General features: G+C 37.0%; 1 protein-coding gene across 1 annotated transcript in view; it reads right to left on the bottom strand.

Moving 5' to 3' along the window:
- psd3l (pleckstrin and Sec7 domain containing 3, like) overlaps positions 1-25,053 on the bottom strand; it is a 231,074-nt gene that overhangs the window by 94,090 nt on the left and 111,931 nt on the right. The window contains exon 9 of the mRNA XM_088910121.1: positions 21,103-21,192. Within this exon, the coding sequence (XP_088766247.1) occupies positions 21,103-21,192 (90 nt within the window). The remainder of the gene's footprint in view (positions 1-21,102; positions 21,193-25,053) is intronic.

Below are 25,053 nucleotides of genomic sequence, written 5' to 3' on the forward strand. Positions count from 1 at the left end.
CCCTTGGGCCATATCTGCATTCACTTGAATTGTTCTTATGGACAGAATTATGGTCAAATTACATCTTGCAAACACAAATGTGACAAGAGTGGCTAGACATGCACTCTTATCTTCAGTGCCTGTTCAATAAGTCCCTTTCTCCCTTTACTGTAGTCTACAAGCTCTTATTTTCTGTATAAGGTTTACTTTATGTTTCTATTCCTTGTACTTTCTTGCGAAACAATTTTTTACAGGTATTGTTTAACTTTATTAGTCCCCACAGAAATCAGCAGTACAAATAGATAATTCTGGGAGACTAGAAGTGTTTTCATGCAAGAACCTTTCAAAGTTCATGGCAATGACTTAGTAATGAAAAACCGTGTTAATAGGTAGTAGTATATAAAAACACCAAGTAAACACGATGAAAATGCACATGTGCAACTGTTTTAATTTTTTAGGTAAAATTCAAAACAGGTACTGTTTAAAACCTCACTCAAAGCCCTCTCCAAACTATATACAGAAAGGAGAAAAACAGTTTTAATTGTCTCAGTGCTAAAATGCTTTTTGGTGCTTTTTAGGTTGGGTAGGTTACTGTATGTTTTTGAAAAAGAAATGACAGTAATCTGGAATCACTAAAGTAGAACTACTAAGATTTCTTCCTGTATTTGTACAAATACTGTATTTGTAAGCTTGCAGTGACCTTCTGTTTTTATTTAAAAATACACATTTACTTTATGAGGTGTTCTGAAAAACAGGTTGTTTTAAAAAACGAACATTTAAAATGTTTTTTAAGTTCTATTTCTTTAGGGGGATGTTAGTATATACTGTATGAAGAAGGTGATTTACTGTATTGCTTTTTGCCTTTTACCTAAGTGTTAGTGTTGAGAGATGTACATAGTTTGGAATGGCTTTACACTTGGTAGAGATCCGGATTTAGTGGGAAGGAAGATTCTGTATTTAAAAACAGATGATTGTAGGTGGGATTATACATTTACAGGCAATTTTACATATTGGAGTTGTACAAAGTACTTGAAGATGATTCCCTAGGTTGTTCCCCTGTGAGATAAACAAACTATTGCCAGTTAGCAGATGATGATCACAGTACAGTGAAAACTGAGACTGTTGGTATTTCACAAATTGGGTTCTTGCAAGCTAATCTCAATAGCACTTCAATAACACTTCAACAGTTATCAGATGAAGAATAGGCAAAGCAAATCCCACAGTCTGCTTGTCTAGTGCATTTCCAAACCATCAGGCCAAACATTCAATAATGAACCAGTAGGCTCATCTACTGAAACTTAACAGAGTAGCATTAGAAAATTCAGATTCTCCTCTGCAAAGACCACGTCATCATCTTAACCTTTTAATAAAGTAAATGTACCTATTGGTCTATTAGCACCCACTAATTAATAAGTGAAAAGGTAGATATCGAGTATCCAGTTAAGTTTTATTGTAATCAAAAGCAAAAAAAAACAGCGACCTAGATCTCTTTACATAAATAGGTTAAACACTTTGGCTTACCATGTGTAGAAATCATAACAGATGCCTATTTCCAGTACTTTCTCTTCGGATCAATACTTGTTTATCTGGGGCAATGTACTGTAAAAGCTATAGGATAATGACATTTTAACATAAGTGACTGATTATTCTTTCTTGGAAAGAAAGTGGATATGGTGAACTGCAACAACACAAGTATTTTCTGCACTATACAGGTAAATCAATCACAGTCTGTCAGCCACACATATTTCAGTACATAGTTTACTGAGTAGACAAAGAGTCCAGCTTTTGTCACTGTTTGTTATGAGTGAAATTAATTAATCTATCTTAAACTGCAGCTATTAACATTTTCTGTATGTAATAACAAGTAATAGGTTTATTCCATGCTGAAAAGAGAAGAAAGAAAACACAACGTTTTGGCCATGAAGCCTTCTTCAGTTTAGTTTAATAAACAATATCCACACTTTACAGTTAAGTCAACAGATCCATCACACTTCTTTTTTTAAATCTTTTCTAAACATTATAAAGCTACTTACGGAGCAGTACATAAAAACATAAAGAGCCTCCTGAAATCTCACAACAGTACTTCTGATTTCCAGGCTTTTTTATTCTCATCAACTACCTCAACTGATAAATCTAATAGTGAACTGGTTTTTAAGTTGTTAATTCTTTGTGATCAGTCAAGCATGCATTTTCAATTACAAGGATGAACAAAACTGTACTCCATCTGTAAATGAGCAAGAAATTTTAGCTGTCCTTGTGGAAAATTAACTGGACTGATACCAAATACTCCCATGTTGGGAATCGCAGCCATCTTTATCATTTAATGCAGTTCCAGGAAGTGGCACAATCTGAGAAAAGTAAGACAAAATACAGTTTCCATTCCTGGGGGAAAGAGAGGCATGTCAAAAAGTGAAAAGTTCAACTGTTTATTCAGAACCAAAATCAAGCCTGGATTCCGGTACGAAAAATAAGATGGATATTAGACTTAAAAAATTTCAGCAGGATGTAACTCTTAGTGAGGCAATCTCAGCATCTAAGAAATTGCTTGTATGATTTTTTTATTCTGCTGCACATCATTAGTTGTGTCATAAAGCCAGTACAGGACTGTGTTATGAAGTCCCTAAAATGATAACGGCTCTATTAATAAAAGAAGACAGATGCTGGTTTGTTGCTTTTTTCCCCACACTCTTTACAGTATATTAAACATTCACATCAATGTTAGCATCTCCTTATCTTTACAGCCAGCATTGATACTAAAATTAAGTGGATTTCAATTAAAAAGTTGTCATTAGGTTATATTACTTAGAGTATCAACGAAAGGTTACTAAGCAGTGAAGGCCGTTCGGCCAGTCATGTTCATTTGGCAACTGAGCGAATGCACAGTTCCATCCAGCAGCTTCTTGAGATTCTTGAAAGAGTCCAGAGTCTGAGCCTCAGCCACTTGGCTGGGAAGTCTGCTCCATATACTCCCAATTGTTTGTGTAAAGAAGTGCTTCCTATTCTGTCTGAAATGGATTTCCTTAGTTTCCTCATGCCAGCCTGTGTTCTTATTTCACTATGTAGTGTTACATAGTGCCCTGGTTTAACCCTTTGCGCACTTTTCCACTTTTGACAAATGTCCCTGACCAGGAATCATTCATATTGTTTTTTTTTAAATTCTTTATAATACCCAGCAATTTTGGTAAGGTGTAAAATACTGCACACAACATTCTAAATTAGATCTTAATAGTTCCTTGTACAGCTTGAGTGCCTTCCTCAGATGTTTGCTGTGGACCCATACATTGTCTGCCATTTGATTGTTTAGCCACATGGTCTTGATGAAGACATGCAAGACTCAGCGTAAACACACAGATCCTTTTCAGTTTAGAATCACCCAGAAACTTCCTGTTTGATCACTTTGCACCAGTGTCTTGTCCATACCTCTTGCCAATGTTTCTGTCTGCCACTCCTCCTAATTTTGTATCACCTGCAAATTAACTAGCTTGTTAACTATAGAAGAATATAAATGAAAAGCAATGGGCCTAAAACAAATCTCTGCAGCACAATACTGTTTACATCTAGACAATTAGTGATTCCTTAAGATGACACATTTGTTCATTAATCAGTTCTTGATCCACAGGCATACTTTACTGTAGAGTCCTATAGCTTTTGTGTGTCACCTCTGAATCTCACAAGTGTTCTTGTGTGATAGATGTCAGCTATCTTTGTTGCTTGCTGAAAGATTTTGAACGAGTTAAACAAGGCCACCCATGCCTATAATAACCTTTTATAAGTATTTTCACAGTTCTGATCTCTCATTTCTATTTCTCATCTGCTATTTTCCTTTCCACCTCTCTGTGATTTTCATCTTTTTCAGCTTTAACTATAGCTTCATATACTTTTTTCCCCATCTTTGAAACTTGGATTCAAAGGAATCTCTCCTGTAAGGTGCCTTTAAATTGCAATATGAACCAATTATTATTGTTGTTGAAGAGGTTAATTACACAAGCCCAAACTTCCACTAAGCAATATGTATACCGAAGCCTTCATCAGAAGTCCTTTAGGACACTGACCTATCGTTAGGCTGTTAGAAATCCTGTTTGTTTCCTTTGTAGCTCCCCCTAATCTGGGAGCAAGGTGTGCAGGACCTGCACACCCCCTGTCATAGGGTATCTGCACCTTATTTATGGTCATTTGTACAGCAGATCTTGGGCATTGTGAAACCGGAGCTGTGGCTGGACCAACCCTGGTGTAAAAATCTTTAATTGGTCTGTAATCTGCTTTGACCCCACTGAACCACCCTGTCACCCTACTATTAAATGATGGAGAAACAGCACTGTGTTCATTTCTTCTAACTTTAACCCTCAGAGAAAGTAAACCCTGCCAACGGCCTTCTTCCTTTAAACCTGCTGGAAATGTTAATCCTTTCCCTGGTCTAACTGCAACCTTTAAAGTAGTCTACAACTAGCCGATTAGACATTAAAATCTGTGTTGAACCTTTTTATAGAGAGAATGATCAATCAGACACAGCAGATCTTACTCTTTCCACCCCATGTGAGTGCCTGCACTTTTTCCATCTCCAATTAGTCTCTAAGACACACACCTGCAGCGCATATTAGCATAGATGGCTGCCCCTTTACACCAACATAAATTCAAAACTGTTTGTCTTTACCTTCTTGCTTCAGTTCTCTAGCCTGCAGGTTACTTTCGAAGACTTCAGCACCTCTTCTTTCTGTCTCCATCTATATGCATTAATTTTTTATTCATCCCTAACATCCTCTCCTTTCCATGTTTTTAGTTAGCTCTATAGTCCTAGCATTTTATTGCTTAAATATCTAGTATTGAAATATAAGACTTGAAGAATGGAGATATTTCGTTTTACATTTGTTTTTAATACTGCCTGGGGCCTTCCAGACTAAACTAGAATTGGCTTGTTGTGAGCTTTAAAAGCTCCTCAACTATTGTACTGTACACATACACTTCCACAACAGTTTGGGGCCCTTTGGCTCAAAGAACAGCACTATTTGTACCAGAAGGACTCCAAGCCCCATAAACCTAACCCCCATCAATGTTTTAAACCATATTTCCTCTTATCATCCCTGCAACTGGACAAGGAACTGGCAGAATTCTTGAAAAGTTCAACATAGACATTTTTCTCCTGTGCTTTCCCATGTCATTTATTCTAACACTAATCACAACTACATTCACCCAGCTCTGTTCTTCAGCCTGTACACTGGCTCAGAAAGGTTTATAAGCAGCAGCCATATGACCCTGCAGCTCACAACTGGCAACCCAAAGAAGCTCATCAGGAGAGAGCCTTGCCAGTAGCTGGATGGGAGATCTCCTGGGAAAAACTAAGGATGTTGTTGGTAGAGATGTTGGGGGGGGGTTAGGGTTCCCATTGTCCCTTACCAATCATTGCCTCTTAATAATCCCATCTATGAATCGGCTTCATCACTCTGTTCTCCTCCCCACTAACAGCTGGTGTGTGCTGAGCATTCTGGCGCACTATGGTTACCGTCGCATCATCCAGGTGGGGCTCCACAAGTGCTTTGAGTGCCGTGCCCAGAAAAGCGCTATATAAGTGTAAGGAATTATTATTATTATTACTACCTGAAACAAGGCAGGTAAATCACCATAGGAGCCTCTATACCACTTGTACACGCTACACGGTTGATAACACTAATAATAAAGTCACCTAATTTCTGGTTCTTCCCTTTTCCTTTGCGGAATGGTCTCCTGGAAGCCCTGGGCCCCATCTCTATTTCATTTTCCTCAAGGTTATCAGTCCACATACCCACCTCCAGTGAGCAAACACTTCCCTGACACTCCAGAAAATCAATTAATCATCCTGCCAGCTGCATTGTTTCTGTACTGCTTTTCTTTTTAAACAGTGCAATACACTTTTCAACCCAGCTTAAGTTCCACAAGTTCCAAAAATATATATTAAATTAAATTATATATATTAGATATATAATTTTATACAAATTGAAGGATTATAAAGTGAACCTGCACTAGCCAACCTGAGAAATTACATACATACTGTATGAAAACAAAAGCAGGAAACGTTTATAATAACTTACTGTAGGACCTAGTAGTACTACAGACCTTTAATTTTTAAATATCTCTACATCATACTGTCTACCTGTTTTGCATGGAGGAGTTATTGGTGTGCACTGGTTTGCTCCTGAAGAGGTGAAAAAACAGTAATCACCTGGGGAAAAATACCCCTCTTGGCCCCTAGAAGAAATCCAAAACAATTCCAGGAGCAAAAACAAGTAATTGAAACAGGGGTAAACACAAAACTAAACATTAAGGTAAATTACAGATGGATGTTAAATGTCATCATTCTTACACTAATCCCAGGGAATTCTGCACTTGGAAGCCTGAAACCTGAGACTTACTTTTATTTTATGAAGTTCATTGTATCTAGCCAGTTCTGATGGACTAAATCCTGATCTAATATTTTATACATTTTTTTTAAATGATGAATGTGTTTTCATCCATTCGCTAATAGCTTCATTTATGAAGAACAAAGTGCAGAGATGGAATCTGTCACAAGCCCAAGATTTTATCAACTTTTAAAATGCAAAATCCATCAACAGGAGAGCCTGAAGCCTAGCCAAGCAGTTCTAGATGCACACTAAAACCAAAAACCCCATTTGTTTAAGGAGAGACTGCTCAAGTCCCTCTGGCGTGACTGTGAAAAGCAGTGCTAAAAAGGTCTGTGTTGTGGCACAAATAATATTAAGTAATAAATAACCAGAATTAAGCAAAAGAAACATTTCAACATTCTACTGAAATAACATTATTTTCTACTTCTCTAAGAATCTAAATGTTATACTTTCTATCATTAGATACAGGGAAGTTTAAAAAAGCTAAGGTTTTACCCTCTATTCAGGAATAATAAAAATAAAGCAGGTTTAAACCTAGCCCTGGCCCGTAACCTTAGTTAAATAGAGGGTTTCACATAATGGCATCACATGCATGGTGTGTGATACACCTTGAGTCAACAGTAAATACACAAAACTCACAAGGTCTCTGGTATTCTGATATCAGAATTAACAAATGCTTTTGTACAATAAAATCTCCAAAGTTTCTACTGTAAATTACATTAAGCATCATATTGCTTTCAATCTGAACATATTCTCAATGAACTGCATGCCTCCTCTTCTAATACTTAAATGCTCCCACCCCATTACAAGAACAAAGATCTGGATCATTACAGCAACCACAGCATGGAACTTAACTTTTCTGAAACTAATAGTTCTATTCTCTTCATTTAAAAAAAAGCCACTCTAGAAGTTAAAAAAAAAAACATTAAAGACCTTCTCTTTGGTTGGCTTTGGTACTACTTTCATTAAAAATTTTAAGAGATGTACAGTAAGGTATAGTATATACACACAAAAATCAAACTGGAAACTGCTCGGCTGTGGCAGTTCACGGCATTTCTAATAAGAGTTTGCAGACCAGCTGGGGATACATTATGGTGCGCTATTATTGGTTCAGACAATGTCTTGTAGCGCAGTGATGGATTGTAGTAGAATTGAAATATTAAGATAACATTTTATTTTGTGTTGCTGTTTTTACCACTTAAAAATAAATGTTGTCTTCTCTTTTAACTTTCAAGCCTTTCTTTAACCTCAGTGTGAGATTTATATGATCACTTATTTTTATACAACATATATACTACTCAGTAGTGAACTTTGAAGACAAGCTGGCTAACATGGAAGTGGGAAGATATTTTACATAAGTAATTGTCTCACCAAGAAATAACTCCTCTGTTGTACATCATTGTCCTGCCTAAGAAGCTTGTTAAAACCTCATTTTGTTGCCCATAAAAGGTTCAGATGTTCAACACAGCTGCTAAATAAATCTGTCAGATCAAAATAGAAAATGTCACACCGGCTTTTGCAGAGATAAGTGTCTGATTACAAAGGTAACATTATTAGCAACTCGCCCATTTTAAAGGTCATAGTCCGGAACCACAATTCAAACATCATGACATGGTTTGCCGAAATGAAATTAGACACTTGTTTGCCAGCTGAGAAGGGATGCAAGAGAAACATTCATGCAAAGCAGCATGTAGGTCATCTCAGTATGTGTAAAATATAGCTGTGCCCATAAAACATGAGCACAGTGCATTGGGCATCACTCTCATCAATCGAGCACCGCACATAACACCCAGGGCTACAAAACTAAAACGTTCTTGAAGGTCTTACATTTATTCACCAGATAATAACCACTAAGGGAGGTATCTTGCAATACAATATACAAGGGCATTCAGAGTGAAGGAAACCCAAGAGAAAGCTTATCCTTTAGATTTTCAGGATTCTGCTGTTTCCGCTCTCAATCTTGCTGAAGGAGAGTCATGCATGTTATTCCTTCTAATCCCAAGGCCAATAAAAACATGGTTTTAATGAGTTTTAATGACAATGAAAAGGGACAGTTTCTCCTACTCCAGACAGTAAAAATATGCACTGGTGTTAAAGGATTTACACTGTAGATAGCAAAATACAGAAGCACCTCTTACAGTACAGTATGTACATTGCACTTTTTCAGTTTATTTGAATTGCATTCATTTTCAAAACATCATAAGACCAGTAATGTAGTTTCATCAACATTCAAACGTATTTACTCAACAGTTTCCTCTTTTTCCATAATTTCTCACTCACATCATCTTCCCATCATTTTCAATAACCATTTCTGATGGCTTAGGGTCACTGTGGCCCAGAGCCTGTCCTGGAGGACACAACTTGGGATACACTCTGGACGGGAAGCCAATCCATCGCTGGGCACACACAGACACACTCACACCAGGGCCAATTTTACAGAAACCAGTTAGCCCACCAGTGTGTCTTTGGACTTGGGGGAGAAACCAGTAAACCCGACAGAAACCCACATGAAGCCGGGGAGAACCTACAAACTCCACAAAGACAGCACCCCAGGAATTGAACCCAGGGCCACTGTGCCACCCTAATATCGCTCTCATTTATGCAAAATGTTGAATTACAAGTGGTTAACTTTTCTTATGCTAACATGTCTTAGGAGGCTTTAAATGTCACTTTAAAAATGTCAATGTCAAAACTTTAAAAATGGGAAAGAGATAACGTAAGGTATACTGTACAATATTTTTTTGACATAAAACCCAAAACATCGAAAATTTGAGAGGTCACTTCAAGGCATCAGAGAACGAAGTTATTTTAAATCCTGAACTTTAGCTTCCATTTACAGTACAGTGCAAGTTCACACTCACACATTCAATGTGCACAATGATTCATATTCACGCACACAGTGAACACTATGGCTTGAATGTAAATTCGAATAGCAAAAGTCAGTTATGTGCCTGGTGGGATAGGGCAACATTTACTTAGCATACATAGACATCTGAGAACAGAGTGTCCTTTTACATGAATCAGTACGTTGTTTGTCCAGCAGTATTTAATTTATCCAATGGTGAAGATAGTAATTGGAAAGTTGATAAAATACCAGCTGCAAACCCCTGGAGCTCTTCTAGCAATATGAGTTTGAAGTAAAGTAAAGGTATTTTTCAAAGGCAGGTTTATATACAGTATACTGTACTTGTGATAGCTGGATAAGGTTTCTTCTCAAAAGACTGAGCCACAAACAGAAAATCACTGCTGTACATGTTTTTTTTTTAAAAAACTTGGAAAGTTGTTTAAATATCCATACTCTAACTGGACAACTTCCAAAGATTTTTTGCTCCATTGCTAACCCAAAGAAATGGACCAAAACTAAAAAAAAATCAAGAACTATGACTAAATTACACATTTTCATCATGTATCTTTTCTGTTATCTCTTGCAAGGTTTGCTTTTTAAACTTTTACAAATATTTTCAGAAACAAACTTCTCTCCAGAAGGACAAAAGACTCAAACTTGTTCTGTAATTAATGACAACATTTGCAGCATCTGGTTGAAGATGACATTGCAGTAGTAGAAAGCCAAATTCAGTTCAAAACCCACATTTTGCCATTTGAAAGCAACTGTTCCATGTGTTAATTTTCGACATTTCTGGAATTAAATGATTATAGTCACTTAGATATGGAATACATTTAAACATTTACTTTTTTACACAATGGACTGGAATTCAGACAGAGATTATCATTCATCTCATTCCTCTGAAATAATGTTTAAAACAAGACTCAGCTTAACTGGTCAAGCAAAAGACCACTGACACTTTTCTTTAAATCTTCAGAAGATAAAGATTCTTTACCATTAGAAGACAGCCCTGCAGTGGAAATCACTTTAGTCACAAGCACTTTTGTGGTTTCTTCTTGTTATTGGAAAATAATTGGAGACCAGGGATAATAAACACAAAGTTGACCATGGTACTATGAAGGTATCAATGAAAGGTACTGGGGACATCAGAGCGATTTTGTTTCAGAAAATGCATGAAATACTCCATGCATTTTTTAAGAATATGCATGCAAGAGCCCCTCAACAAAATAAATAGTGCAGAAGTAATATTAATCTGTGGACATGTCAGCTCACCAAAGCAGGAAACAGAGTACATGTTTTACCACAGGTTATCAATTGAATCATTAGCACAAAAACAAATTGAAACAAAGCACCTTCACCTTCTAACCACCACATCACAAAATCAAACACTACTTTCACTGTTGCTCCGTTAATCATGTAGAAAGAAATATGTACTGTATTGCAAAGAAACTAATCGTTTTCCAAAGCCTCTTGCAACAAAGAGTGGAATTCACTCATTTAGCTAAGTGCTTCAGAGTCACCCCAGAATGGCTTATGGGCTGGTTGGTCTTAGATCCTTGCTGTACACCTTCTCAGAGTCAAAATGGTGCTGTATGGATTCTAGATTGAATAGGAAGGGGCTGGCCCATACAGCAAATGCCTCACAAGCAACAAGTGGAATAGAAAATGACATCATCACTGTTGCTACCTTAAGGTGAATCGGACACAAATATTTTCTCTGCAATGTGAATACTATCATTATGATATTACATCCACAGAGTCCATAAGCTCTTTCAAACAAGTAACACCACAAGCCCGAATTCCAGTTCAGTGACACATGGAGGAAAAACCCCAACCTGCACTGAGGTTTTTTCCAAGTCACTCATGTTGTGCTACCAATACCTCAAAGCTTCTACAGCAGTAAAATCATGTAGCCCAACACTTTCAGCATTAAATATTTACCATTTGTTAATTATAATGTTTTACTGTCACACTTTTAAGCTGCAAGACATACTTACTTTGGGGTTGGCTTATGCTTGCTACTATCACTTCCCCTAATAAATTAACATTAGGTTACAGATATACCCATTACAAGATTAGTGGTTTAACTGATTTAATTAAACAAAATTACACAAAGCATACACAGGAACCTCAACTAGCACTGGGTTCACAAATGACAGTTTGTAACTCGATCATTTCTCCAGTTGGGATATTCAATACAACATCTCATAGTTACTGTTTAATATTTATGGTAAGGGGCAAGATTATTCCATACATATCCCACAGTTTAGAAAATGCATTCACATCCTAACCAGTAAGTATGCACATCACTTTCTTTGAGCATCAGGCCATGAAGCATGTCACCAGATCTTATCTGTTCCAATTGCAAAGCCTCTATACTTATAACAAGACTCAGGGAAACAGGAGAAGCAAAAAATGCACAGTGATGACCAGGAGAAAACAGAATAATATTTAAAACCAACACATTTCTCAGAGAAAAGTCATTTTCTACATGAGGTAAACATTTTACATATTAATGTACTCATTTTGACTCCATTTCCTCCATTTCAATGAAGGCCGTCTTAACAATTACAGTATATATCTCGCCATGTGTATCATTCACTGATCACAATGGCCAGATCATGGATTTTATTTCTCTTAAAAAAACTACACACAAGGTATCACCTATGCTATTTTGTAGAAAGCATGAAGAATTCCAAAATTAAAAGCTTTGAGACTATTACCACAACTCTGTATGATGGTTATTCCCAGTTTTCACAATATGTGGAACCAACAGAACACCCTACAACTATAATGCACACTTGAGCAAAGTAAAACAAAACTTCCATAGTGATTCCACACTTCCAAACCAAATTATGACACATCTATATAAAACGACAGGCACATCTTGCTGGCATAAAGGTTTCTTTACCAGGCCTATAATAACAACAGTACTTAGGAAAGGTTACAAACATGAAGAGGCCACTTGGCTCATCTAGTTAATTTGCTCTAAGAAGGCCTTTGTAAAGGTTTACTGGTTTTGAAATTGTCTCAAGGATCATATGAACCAAGACATAATCCGTGTGTAGTGTTGCCAGCCTGAAAATTCGATAGTTGCTGACCTGCAGAGCTGTTCTTGGGCTGCGGAACAAAAAGAATAACGACTCAGCCAAGTTCATCAGCCATGAGCGGAGCTGACAAAGCTATTTTTGTGGCTAAAAAAAATAGATGTTTTATAGATCTGGTTACCACTGTGTTAAGACAGTTGTCTAAATCCTTGTGCTAACTGCTGCTTTTCAGATTTACTTGATTTTCCTTCTCTTTACAGTGTATTTGCAGAACCTAAACACTGCCAGGCTACTATACCTGTAAAGGAAGTACAATCTACTGTATGTTGAAAATGACTTAAATGGGCTGTGAACCTGTTTTCTGGAACATGGCAGCAATAACCACACAGCAAAGCCATTTGAGAACATTCTGATATGTTTATCTTCAGTATGAATGGCAATATAGTCTTTAAAACTTGCAGTTTTTTTGAAGGATTACTCGTTTAACTTGAAAAACAATTTCTAACATAGAATCTTAACACTTCTCTAAGAAGCATTCAATGAATGAGCTTGAGATATATGGTTTTACATTCTTATAACAGCATTCTGAAGCTCATACCTAAGTGACTCAAATGCACCAAACTGCAACCAGCACTTCAGACATGCACTGTCCACTTTACAAAACTAATGACTCCAGCAAGGACTCTAGACGGCAATTCTCTAATAGAAAATCCAGCTCAAAAAGGTTAACTGGTAGTTATCTGGTAACTACTGGCAACCAGTACCCTCTAAGTTCAGAACTTTTCTAAACCCATATGAGAGCAGTTTATTGCAGCATATCTTTTAGATAGAGTTGACATTTTGCTGGTAATCATTAGTGGATCTTTAAATTAATTTGGTCTTTGGGCACAAGCACACACACATAGAAGTAAAGGCAGAATAGCATTTGTTTGTAGGGACGAGAGAAAATCCGCAAATTGGTAAACAAAGCCTAGCTCTCGGAGCCCTAACAGAAAAAACATTTCAGTTCCAGACAAAAAACAGAAACCTGCCAGCTAAGTTGCTTACTACTGTAATGCATACGGCCACCATCGCAGGTTGTTCGAGCCGGCTTACCAGCGCGGTGACATCACCGCCCTTCCCTGTGAATAGCAGGGACCGCAGCCATTGGGCTGAGGGAAGATTTCCCTTTAGCTCATCTGGCTGAGTCCCTGTTTAGTGACGCCGGAGGCCCAGGTTCGAGTCCCCAGCAGTGGGAGTCCGAGCTGAGGTGGCAGCGGCAAGGGCGCATACCCACGTGACCCCGAGAGCACTACACTACCATGAAACAAAACCTTTTACTCTCGAGTCTAGGCTCTCACACATTTTAATGTACCTGCCTCCGCTTAGTTACAGCAGATAGGCAACTTAAAAAGCCTACTGGGGAATGACAATCGCCCATCTTGTCTGCCTGTCGGATGGATGAGCCAGAGACTGTGGTTGTGATGTACAGTAGGCAAATATATACTCTTGCAATAAAGCAAATAAGATGTAATTACACAGTCATACACAACATGCATATTGCATGCAAGACAAAAAAATATATAAGATGTTTTCAGAAAAAGAGAATGCAATGAGAAAACTGTATTTCTAAAATATTTGTTTCAACAAGTTAATTATTTCTTGATGGACCTTGGATTTTTACACAGTTCAATACTGGGAGAGATTTTCTGTGGTTATTCTGATGGTGTATTTCAGATATAGTTCATCTTACGCTCTGCTTACAGACTTAATTTGATTGCTAAACAGAACAGCTACATTAATAAATTAAAGACCGTTTAATTTATACAAACAGCTAGGGTCTGGGGGATTCCAAAAGTGCTAGTGTATCAATTATTCCTTTTCAAAGCAGAAAAATGAATTTAGCAGAGTGCAATCTTCTTCATGGCCATGATGAAGAGGCAAATCATGGGTTATGGTACATAACAGTGAACCCTTTTGACTCCAGTGCAATTACCCTCAAAATAACAGCAGCATGATGCTATCCCTGTACTCAGTGGAACACATTGTTATGCCAGTACAAAAATTTTACTGGATCTCATTAGCACCTACTATTTCTTGAGTTATGTTTAGTAATGTGTACACATCTTGTACTCAGGTAGAACATTAATAGAGGTACAGAATGCTAGCGGAGTAGATGTTGAAAGGTAATGTTATGGGTAAAACAGCATAAAAGTCAGGCATACAGTGCATTATCATGGACCGCACTTAATTTGCCGGTCATCCTAGAGAGAGCTTTCTTGTATCTCGTTATTGTATATCAAGTGGCAATAACAGGATACAGCCAGAGGCCCTGTTCAACTATTCATTAATCCTGAAAACAACCTTGCTGGGTACAGGCAGCCAGCTGGCTGGGGAAATGCGATCTGAAATGCCAAGGCACACAAAAGTCACCATCTGAGAATTAACGATAGCAAATAAAAGCATTGTCATGCAGCTCTGCTTAAGAGGGGTATATCTCCTTGTGGGATGATGTTCACACATTTCCTTATGAGTATTCCAACAGTGCATATTTCCTTACTCTCCTTGCTTGCATTTAAACTGTAATTTCCTTTCAGATTTGGTTTTGGAGTTTAAAATCTACAATACACTTCAAATCAGTGAAACACGATGAGGAGGAGATTATAAATATATATTAATATATATAATATATATATATTTTGACTATGCAATAAAATCTGGGCTGGACACCGGAACAATGTGTATTCAGTCATCGAAGCAAAATGTTTACCCAAGGTTTTCTATGTCTGCAATCCTGTATTTCCTACACAGTGACTATACAGTCAGATTTGACCAAGACTCAAGAGTTTTTATCCTCCATGCTTATTCTCTTTGCAAAGAAAAGTATTTTGTTGCCATGGTCTGTTCCCAAGGTACCGACTATTGAAATGCAGCTCTCGCAAGTAGCTGTATTTTTGCCCTTAGGAAAACTAACATAAAATCTACACTCTGATCAATTCTGGAAAATCGGACTGGAAAAATTACCCCTTCGGACTTACATTGCATGTCTTCCCTCCTAAACCATTTTCTCCATTTTATCATTGTGTTTTCACTGGAGAGCTCCACATACCATAACATATTATTACGTATTTTATTTCCTTTGTAGAGTTGGGTTATTATGCTGTTTTGAAAGAAGGAAATGCTATTGACTTGTTACTTAATGTTAAAAGCATATTCAAAAAATATAAAGGAGTTAAAATTTTCAAATGCTTTTAAAAGACCATTTTTTGTTCTTTGTTGTAAGCTAATATTAATGATCACGGGGTATTCCCAAACCACACTATTCCAGTGTACATGTCCAACAAAAACATGAAAAATGTTTCACAATATTTGTAACAGAGAAAAAATAGGAATGTGAGCAATTAATGGGAGTCAAGTGTTGAACAGATACATGCAAAATTCCAACAATGCGTATTAAATCCTAAGGAAAATAATCTCAGATTCAAGGGAGTCTCAAAAAACAAGTAAATGATTCCCATATTGCTGTGGCTTTACTCATAGTTTCAACATGAATATTCAATAATTCAGGTTTCTTACTGCAATGGGATATTGTTTAAATTAGCAGTCATGTCCTAATCTTCCAGCTGACCTTGGATATTAAAGGGTTTAAACAAGTCCCTACATCTGGTGTGTTTTGTTAGTATTCAATTGCTGTAAACCTGTTACTTATTTAATTTTAATAATAAGATGCATGTTCATGTTTAAACCTGTTTCACAGTGCATGCAGTGATGCAGTTAAATCTCATGAATCTGCCTTCTGGAAAGCTGCTTTTTTATTAACATTTTTGTTTTGACAAGTCATTCCAAAATGTTGAGTCACAGGAGTCTCAGCCTGCGTGAGTGTGACATGACTGAGCTCCTACAATATATGACAGCCTTCAAAGCTGCAGCAGGGATAAACTACTGTATCTTGTCTTTCTGCAACCTTGACATAAGTGCAAAATATCCCCAAGGCAGTACACTCTGCACCATTGCATTCAATATATTTATCAACAATGCTGAAACATCCAGGCCTCCATATCTGGACTTTTGGGTACAATGCATTGAGCAAGAATAACTGCGGCTTGTTTTCTAAGAAAAACAATACGAGGAAGAATCTCAGGCATAAAAATTATTTGGGAAAATGTCACACCCAATAATGCTGTTAAAGGTTTTTGTAAGCCTTAATACACAGTTTGTTTTCTGTTTGTTTTCTATTTTGCAAAATAGGCAAATCCATTTATGAGCTTGTTAGAGATGTTGCATTGCCCACCTATGAAATAATAAGATTAAGAAGATTAAGGTGTACCGCCACATGAAATGGTACACCAATGGAATACAAACTGAACTTGCACGATAATAACAGACCTTATGATAGGTGAAAAACTCCAACCAACAGGCCACTGATGATATGCAAGACTAACAACCAGACTAGAAAATGACATAGCTGGAAGATAAACCGTTTCAAAATGAAATTTCTAGAACAGGAGTCTACACCAGTACTCAGTTGCCTGGTTGCTGTGGGTTTTAGAGGTAATAATCTCTTACACTTGTATAGCGCTTTTCTGGACACTCTACTCAAAGCGCTTTACAGGTAATGAGGACTCCCCTCCAACACCACCAATGTGCAGCATCTACCATCCAAAGTGTATGCTCGTACACATAAGCTAGAGGTCTGACAATTACTGTATCATCTGATTAAGACCTGGAAAACTGAAGATCTGACTTTTTTTTATCAACTTCGTTAAATTACATCACTAAGGTCTGAGATGGAATGATAAGCCATGACAAATGAGACACTCCGGGACTGGAGCTGCCTACCTCTGACATAGGCGTATTTAACTGACAGCATGTATTGCTTCCATTCTGTTTAGTCTCTCTGTTAGCAGTGTAAAAAGATGTGTCAAAAGAATGAGGAAACGTATGTCAGTTACACCTTTATTCTCAGAATGCGACATGCTTATAGAGGAAGAAATTTGATTTTGAAGGAAACATGGCACAAGACTCTTTATAAACAGCAGAATGGAATAACAACAGAAGATAAAAGTATTTATTTTACTAGTTGGCATAAAATGAAAAAGAGTAGGCATAGGGGATACAGTTTGCATTGCAGGCTGTGTTTTGCTGGAAAGCTCTGTAGCCACCATTTGGTCAGATCCTAAGCCAACAATTATTATCGCCAAGCCCTTGGACTGTAAGAATTCTGAGGTGTCCTTTTCATTAGAAATGAAGAGTGGTGGGGAAGAAGGTATTTTTTTTGTTATTAACGATGCCTTGGCATTAAATATACTTTTCTACTCCAAGCCAGCTAGCTGCTTGCACCCAACAGAGTTGATTTCTGGGCTCCAGTACAAGCCTGCTCTTTAGCTATATTTGCATGATGTCCTTTCTGGGTATGTCAGGTAGCAAATAAGGAAGAGTAATGAACATTAGTCACAGTGGACTCAAGAATTATTGGCACCCTTGATACAGATTAACTTAAAAAAAGCCATATAAAATACACAGTATAAAATATGAGCTTTATTTTATGCTCAAAATGATTACTAAAACTACAGGATTTTAATTTTAATACAATTAAAACATTGGTGTCAAAATTACTGGATCCCCATGGTTCCTTTTTAAGAAAATCAAACAAAATGAATCCTGCTTATTTAAATACAGCTCAGTCATAAACAATATTTTTAGACTTTCACCAGGATATAAAAAAAAGAGGTACAGCGTAACACATGAGAAAATCTTTTTTCTATCCATCACCAAGGGGAAAGGTAAAGAAGTGACAAATTAGAAGAGGCAAATTAAAATGGTTAATCTTCAAAAATCAGGTAGAGGACACAAAAATACATAAAAAGATAAATATAGCATTTAGCACTATAAGGGCAATAATCAAGAAGTTTAGAACTCCTAAATCAGTGGTCACGTACAGTGAGGAAGATGGTGGGGGAGGGAAAAAAGAATCTGGGGGTCGCAGCTGGAGAACTGCAGTGTCTGGTTCCATCTTGGGATCATCAAGTCTCCAAATCACCAATTAGATGGTACATCCATGCCAACAGGCTATACTGTATGGAACGGCTGCCAGAAGAAAGACCTTACTGGCAATTAGAAACAAATTGAAGCTGCTGAAATATGCCAGACGCCACTGGAACTTTGATTGGAAGCAGATGCTATGGGCGGATGAGACCAAAATGGAACCTTTTGGCCACTCACACCATCTGTAATTTAGGCGTCAGAATGCACACAAAACAAAGATCATCATACACACCGTAAAATGTGATTGTGGATTGTTCATGTTGTGGGGCTGTTTTGCTGCCACTCACCCTGGGGCCTTTGTTAACAGCAATGATATCACAAACTCCACAAAGAACCGGGATATTCTCTCAAAATACCTGGTTGCTTCTCCCAGAAAGCTGCGACTTAAACACCCCTAATACCTGACTGACCCTAAACACCTCAAAATCAACAAAAAAAAAACATCTGAATGAAAACAAAAATCAACGGTTTGCAATGTCAATCTCACTGTCCGGACTTAAACTCAATTGAAAACCTGTGGTCTGAATTGAAGAGGGCAGTCTATAAGCGTAGACCTATTTACATCAAGGATCTGAAAAAATGTCTGCATAGAGGAATAGTCCAAGATTCTTCCCAATGTGTTCTCCAGCCATATTAAACATTATAGGAAAAGGCATTGTATTGTTATCTGTGGCAGAGCAGGTAGCGCAAAGAACTAGACACAGGGGAGACAATCATTATATCCATGTATAACAGTATTACTCATTTAAAATAATTTTTTTGAAATAAAACTATTAGAATAAAAGCCTTTAGTTTTCCCATTTTGGGGGGCATAAAATATAGTTTATGGCCTGTGCTGTTTATTTTATACAGCTCTTCTGTTCATATTTATCAAAGGTGCCAGTAATTCTTGAACCCACTGTAACTTAAGACTGACAGCACAAACAACTATTTACAAGGCAAAACCGCTATAATTCCTTCCCCTCCTGCTGCCCTCCAGATATTCCATCAAACAGAAACAACTCTGCTCATGTGTATAATGACTCATCTTTTGAAAGACAGGACTAAATTCACTGTACACAACTGTAACAGAATATTGAAAGACACGGTAGGGGATAATCACTCACATGGCAGGTTTAGAGACCTCAAGCTGACTTTATGAAAACATGAATGTTGTCAAACAAGCCAAGTTCCTTTTACAAATGTTTGCATAATCAATGTTAACTTACGGTTACCCCAGTATGTAGCTGAATAGGAGCCCATTAACTTAATGAAACATCTACATTTTTATTGCGGAAACTGGATCCTAAGCAGAGCCGATTCATGAATAATGGGCATACAACATCTACGATTGCCAATTCGTTTACTACAGACAAAAGCAACCTTAATGAACTGTACTGCAGTATCAAAATGTAGTCAAATGTTACATTTGGAAAGTCAAGTCATTTACAGTGTTTAAAATGTTTTTTAAACATTTTAAAACATCTTCAAATACTTTGCACTCAACATGATAGCAATTAAATACTCACTGTTTGGAAGCCATAAGACTAGCTTTAATAGAGGCATTTAGATGCATATGCAAAATTTCCATTTGTCACCTAGCTTCAGTAAAATAAATACTATATGTTATCTTAAAATACACATCATACACATTAATACTAATTCTCCATTGGATTTCTAGATGTCACAAGGAAAGCTCCAAATAAAGTACTAGAAAATAGGCTCACCTCATATATAAGTTAGATAAAAGTACAGGTAGGCCTAGAATTACCACATATGCGACTTACGACCACTCGCACTTACAACGGCCGTCACCTTAATCGTATTACCATACAGTATTGTATATTATTTTCCTGTCCCGGCATTTGGTCGTAATGTCTAACATTAATGATGTCATCAGCCTACTGTACGTCATCAAAATGTTATTCTTTGGGTAACCAAACGGCTAGCAAGCAAAAAAGTGTGTTCTGGTGGTGCCAAAAGGAAAATTCAAAAGCGAAAGAGATTTAGAAATGAAAGTGAACATAATAGTGCAACATGAAAATGGAAAATCGGTATCGACAATCGACAATCGCACGCGACTTTGGCCTTTCTCATTCGACAATATCCACAATATTAAAGGACAAGGAAAGAATTCATGAAGCAGTGAAAGGATCAGCGCCTATGAAACATGAGTAAAGAGTAAAATTAGTGAAAAAATATAACAAAGCCGTATTACACAATGTAGCATTTATGCATGTTAATTTTTTACACATCCGTATTGTTTGTGTAGCATAGTGATACACGCGATCGTGATTTTCGAACCTAACCCCGTCACAATTCGAGAAAGCATTATTTGACTCTCATTGTTAAACTCGGCTCTCATCTCCTTCAACAAGGAATTGAACAGAAATGTGAAAATGAAGGATATACATTTATTTTCGAAGACAACTTAAAAGTCTGTAAATGCTGTAATTGACCATAATGGAGATGAGTAAACAATTCCTAAACAAAGCTTTTACCAGAGTCATAAAGGCAAGCTTCAGCTATTTATTATGCCATAGTTATTCTCCTTTGGTCACTAGTCACACTGAATATCAGGTGTACAAATATCAGGTTCATGTAAGATGAACAGCATTGATAAGCAACCATGCTTGAGGGCTCAGATTATCTACGGATTTGAACAGCTCTTCATGCTACAGTTACTAATTGAAGTGGCTCCTTTCAAGTGACAAGCTTGAGGATTTTTATCTCTTAATCATTGTAAAAACCAAGACTGTTCTGTGACTTTAGATTTTAATCTGCTTATAAACATGATTAGACTTCATGTCAACCTCAAGATTTGTATGATTATTTTACAAGGCACAATGCCTACCTTAAGAAGATCTCTTGGGAAATCCTGGCCTCCATTTAGCCCATCCAGATTGTTGATGAACTCCTGGCATGTCATCTTCTTTCCAATATTCTGTAATAAGCCAGAAGCATTTATCACCGAGTTAATGTGAAAGACCAACTATCCATCATGATTCAAGGCCTAACTTAACAAGATCATCAACAAGATGAAATATAAGGTATTCGATAACGTCCGAGAATATGCAATATAAAACAATACGCACAAAAAAATGTGCTTAAAAACTTTCCACAAACAAATTGCAACTACAGTATAAAATATCCCATTTGATGGTACTTTTCCCACACAGTAATCATGTTTCTGTAGAATACCAAAAAGCAAGAAGAAAGGTACAAGTCTTACAAAGACATAATGCATTAAAAGGATATTCAAAAAGGATGGTTTGTCAGCATTTTACAGCAAACATTATTTTTTCTGTTTACCAGGCATTCATCTTGGGCAGCTCAGACACATTCAGCCTCAACTCCACCAGTTATGCACCTCATGTTCTTATGAATCCCAGATAAGAAGTTCGGCAATCCCAGTAACATCCGGACAATGGGGCCCAGACTATCTTCACAATAGTTGAGCTAGCTAGGAGCCCACATTAGTGCCAACGTTTCCCATCTAAATTTACTTTCTTGAAAAGCACTGCATTAGGATATGGACAGGAAATTGTATTTGATAACTTCAGGGTTTTTTTAAATTTTCCTTGTACTCCTGCTTGTCACTCTAGACTGCTCAATAGCACGTGGTTCGGGTCAAGAGGCTGAGGAAGCCACTGCATCAGTGTCAGAATCTGCTCAGTTTATCAGAGGGTTTACAATTATGTTAAAAAATAAAACCTTGACCCCCTGTTGGCCTTTTGTGAAGGTCCTGCATGATACCTCAGCAAATACTGGATGCCCTTATTTTGACTGTATTTTGTGTTTGTGCACCAATAATAAAAAAAAATGGTTTTACTTTAAACATAACACAAGACTGCAAGGTTTCAAGGAATTAAATAAAATATGATGGTAACCTAAAAAAGGAAGAGTGCTAAACAGAATATCAATCACAAGCGATCCCCTGGCTTTGATTAGTGAGGTACAAAGCACTATCAACACAAAACAAATTTCTGTGTAAATGGAAGTGGCTGAGGCAGAAACAGGTGGCTGATTTTTATGGCCTAGCCTAATCATTTCCTAGCTGAATATTTTACGAGAGCACCTGCAGTATGACAAAAACTTTTGACCTTTAAGTTGGCTTACAGCAAAGGAATGCGAGACAGAAATTAAAATATAACTGTGTTCCTAAGTTGTAATGAAGTGAGCTTTTGGATTTATACTTTATGTAGTCAAACGTTACAAGATGGATGTCATTACTATTTGTGTCATTTGGGGCCACGCAGATTTGTTTCAATGGTTTCCCCAAAATAATTTACCACATCTTAAAACTCCCAAGTTGTTTCCTACATGTACAAACGTTTAATTCACTGATTTTTACTACTACTTTACTACTTCAAATTGCTCTTCATTTAAAATCTTTCCTTGCCATTTATATATGGTGCTATTTATAGCATGTACTACTTAATTTTCTAAGACTGTTAGGTTCTCATGCAATTAACCACTTACACAGTTGTTTCTAAACTAATTTGCCTTTAAATATACATACACAACAGTTAACAAAGGACGTTGTTTCAGTTATTAAAACAATATGCATTCTGAGTACAGTATGAATATGATACATAAGGATATACTGTAGATGACATTTACTGCATTCACATGAAATAGGTGAACAGTTCTATACACTTACAAGTTGACAATTTGCTCATTTAAAAACCTGTACAAAATGTCTGATCAAACTTCAACCTTCATAATCTCTCATTTATATGAAACTGCAGAATAAAATCAACAGTGTTCTCAAAATTACACTGCTTCCAAATTATTTTACTGAAACATCATGGAAGGCAATGTTAAGGGCAAAACCCAAAATCATCTGTAAAGGCCTACAAACCCCTACTTAAATGTCTTGTTTCTTTTATACCTCAGTGCAACATCAAACGTGAATACCTTTAATTTTTGTTATTTAAAATATATCCTTCCACTTAAGTGAAAGTTTTCCATCACACGCACTGTGACCTAACGTTCAATCCACATAGAAGAATTATTATGAACAATTTGAGTTTTCTGAATTTTACTTATGACAACTGACTGGGCAATATTACTGTGATTACAATTTTAAGTAAAACACATTAATCCACTCTGTGGCATTTTTTGTTCCAACTTCACTCCGTTTTAGGGATGCCAGATACATACATTTTTTGGAAGTCAAATGAGAAAAAAATGTCTTAAATCTTATATTACATTTATATTTTATATTTAATATATATTTATTTATATATATAAAAATATTTTGTATTTATATATTTACATTTTACATTTATACAACAGTATAAGGAACATGAGCATGAAATACATCAATCCATTTTCTATTCACTTCTTCCAATTCAGGGTCATGCAGGAACCTATCATGGCAAGCACCAGGGGCAAGGCAGGGTACACCCTGGAGGGGACACCAGTCCATCACTGGATATTATGACAAAATAATGGAATTCTTTCTATATCACAGTAAAGAATAAAAAGGAACAGACTCATTTTTTGTGTTTGAGGGCAGACACAGAGACTGTATGCACACATACAAACCCCATGCAGATAGCACCCCAGCTCTAGGATTGGATCCAAGTGCTAAACATTGTGCCACCATGTACGAAGTATAATGTATATTTTGATGTAATTTCTTCCATGCACACTACTTGCATTTTATGATACTGCAGGGATTTGTTTTATTAATTGCACAAACATAAAAACAGTTTATTCACAAAAAAGGGAATGTAAACGGTGCATTATCCTTGCATGTCTCCTTTAAGTAAACTACAGTATCTATCCGTACCTCAAGCTGTAATGGCAAAACCTAAATATATCCTTTTTCCAAATGTATTTGGAACTGCTGTTTACAGCTCTCCAGCTAAAGATTCCTGCAGAGCCTTGGAGAGAAGGAGACAAAGACAAGATCCACAACGCCCACCTAGAGAGCTGTTCATCGTGTAGCAGGCTGCAAACTCCACAGTGCCCAACCGAAAAGTCAGCTCCAACTGGAGGAGCGTCTCTCGCATCTTCTCAGCAGCCACCCAGCAGGTCACAAGAGTCGCTGATGCTCAGGGAACCATGGTTGATTACTGCCAACCCAGGGTGTCTGCACTGGCACTGGCACTGGCACTGGCACTGGCACTGGCACTTGAGGAACCCCAGTTCAGGCGCCTAGTGCCTCTCGCAGTGGCACCATCTAGATCACCAACCTCAACCTGCGCTCCAGTCTAGAGCCGTTCCAGCTTGAGGTTGGGAATTCAGTCATTTTTAATTAAAATTACATATATAGATCAAACAAAATGTAAGCTGCATCTGTATTTATCACTTTCTGGCAAATCACCACACACATCTGAACCATCACCCACTCCTTTGAACAGAGCGTCATTTCCTGACTTTTTATGAGGCACAAAAATATCCACAAAATCATTTCATTCTATTTTTTTTCCTGCTGCATAATTATCTAGCACTATCATATTGCACAATTCTAATCATCTGTCGAAAAGGATTCTTATATCTGTTTCAGGCAGAAATGAAAAGCAAATACACAGTGGAAAGCTGTAATACATATTAAAGAATACTGTAACACAAAAGTATTTCTGTAAAATTTGAAGATTTGCCTTTGTGTGAATTTTTGTGTGCATGTTCATATTGTCTGAATCACAAATCAAGGTAGCATTTAAAAGTGTGCATATACCTGTACCTAGTGGAAAGATACTTGATGAATTTGTTTATATGATGTGGTTCTAGACACTGTAATGATGTGAACCACAAATTAATCTCCTAAGGCTAAACAATCAAATTACAGGAA

Source organism: Atractosteus spatula, chromosome 3 (genome assembly GCF_055471065.1).
Source record: "Atractosteus spatula isolate fAtrSpa1 chromosome 3, fAtrSpa1.hap1, whole genome shotgun sequence".
Classification (NCBI taxonomy): Eukaryota; Metazoa; Chordata; class Actinopteri; order Semionotiformes; family Lepisosteidae; genus Atractosteus; species Atractosteus spatula.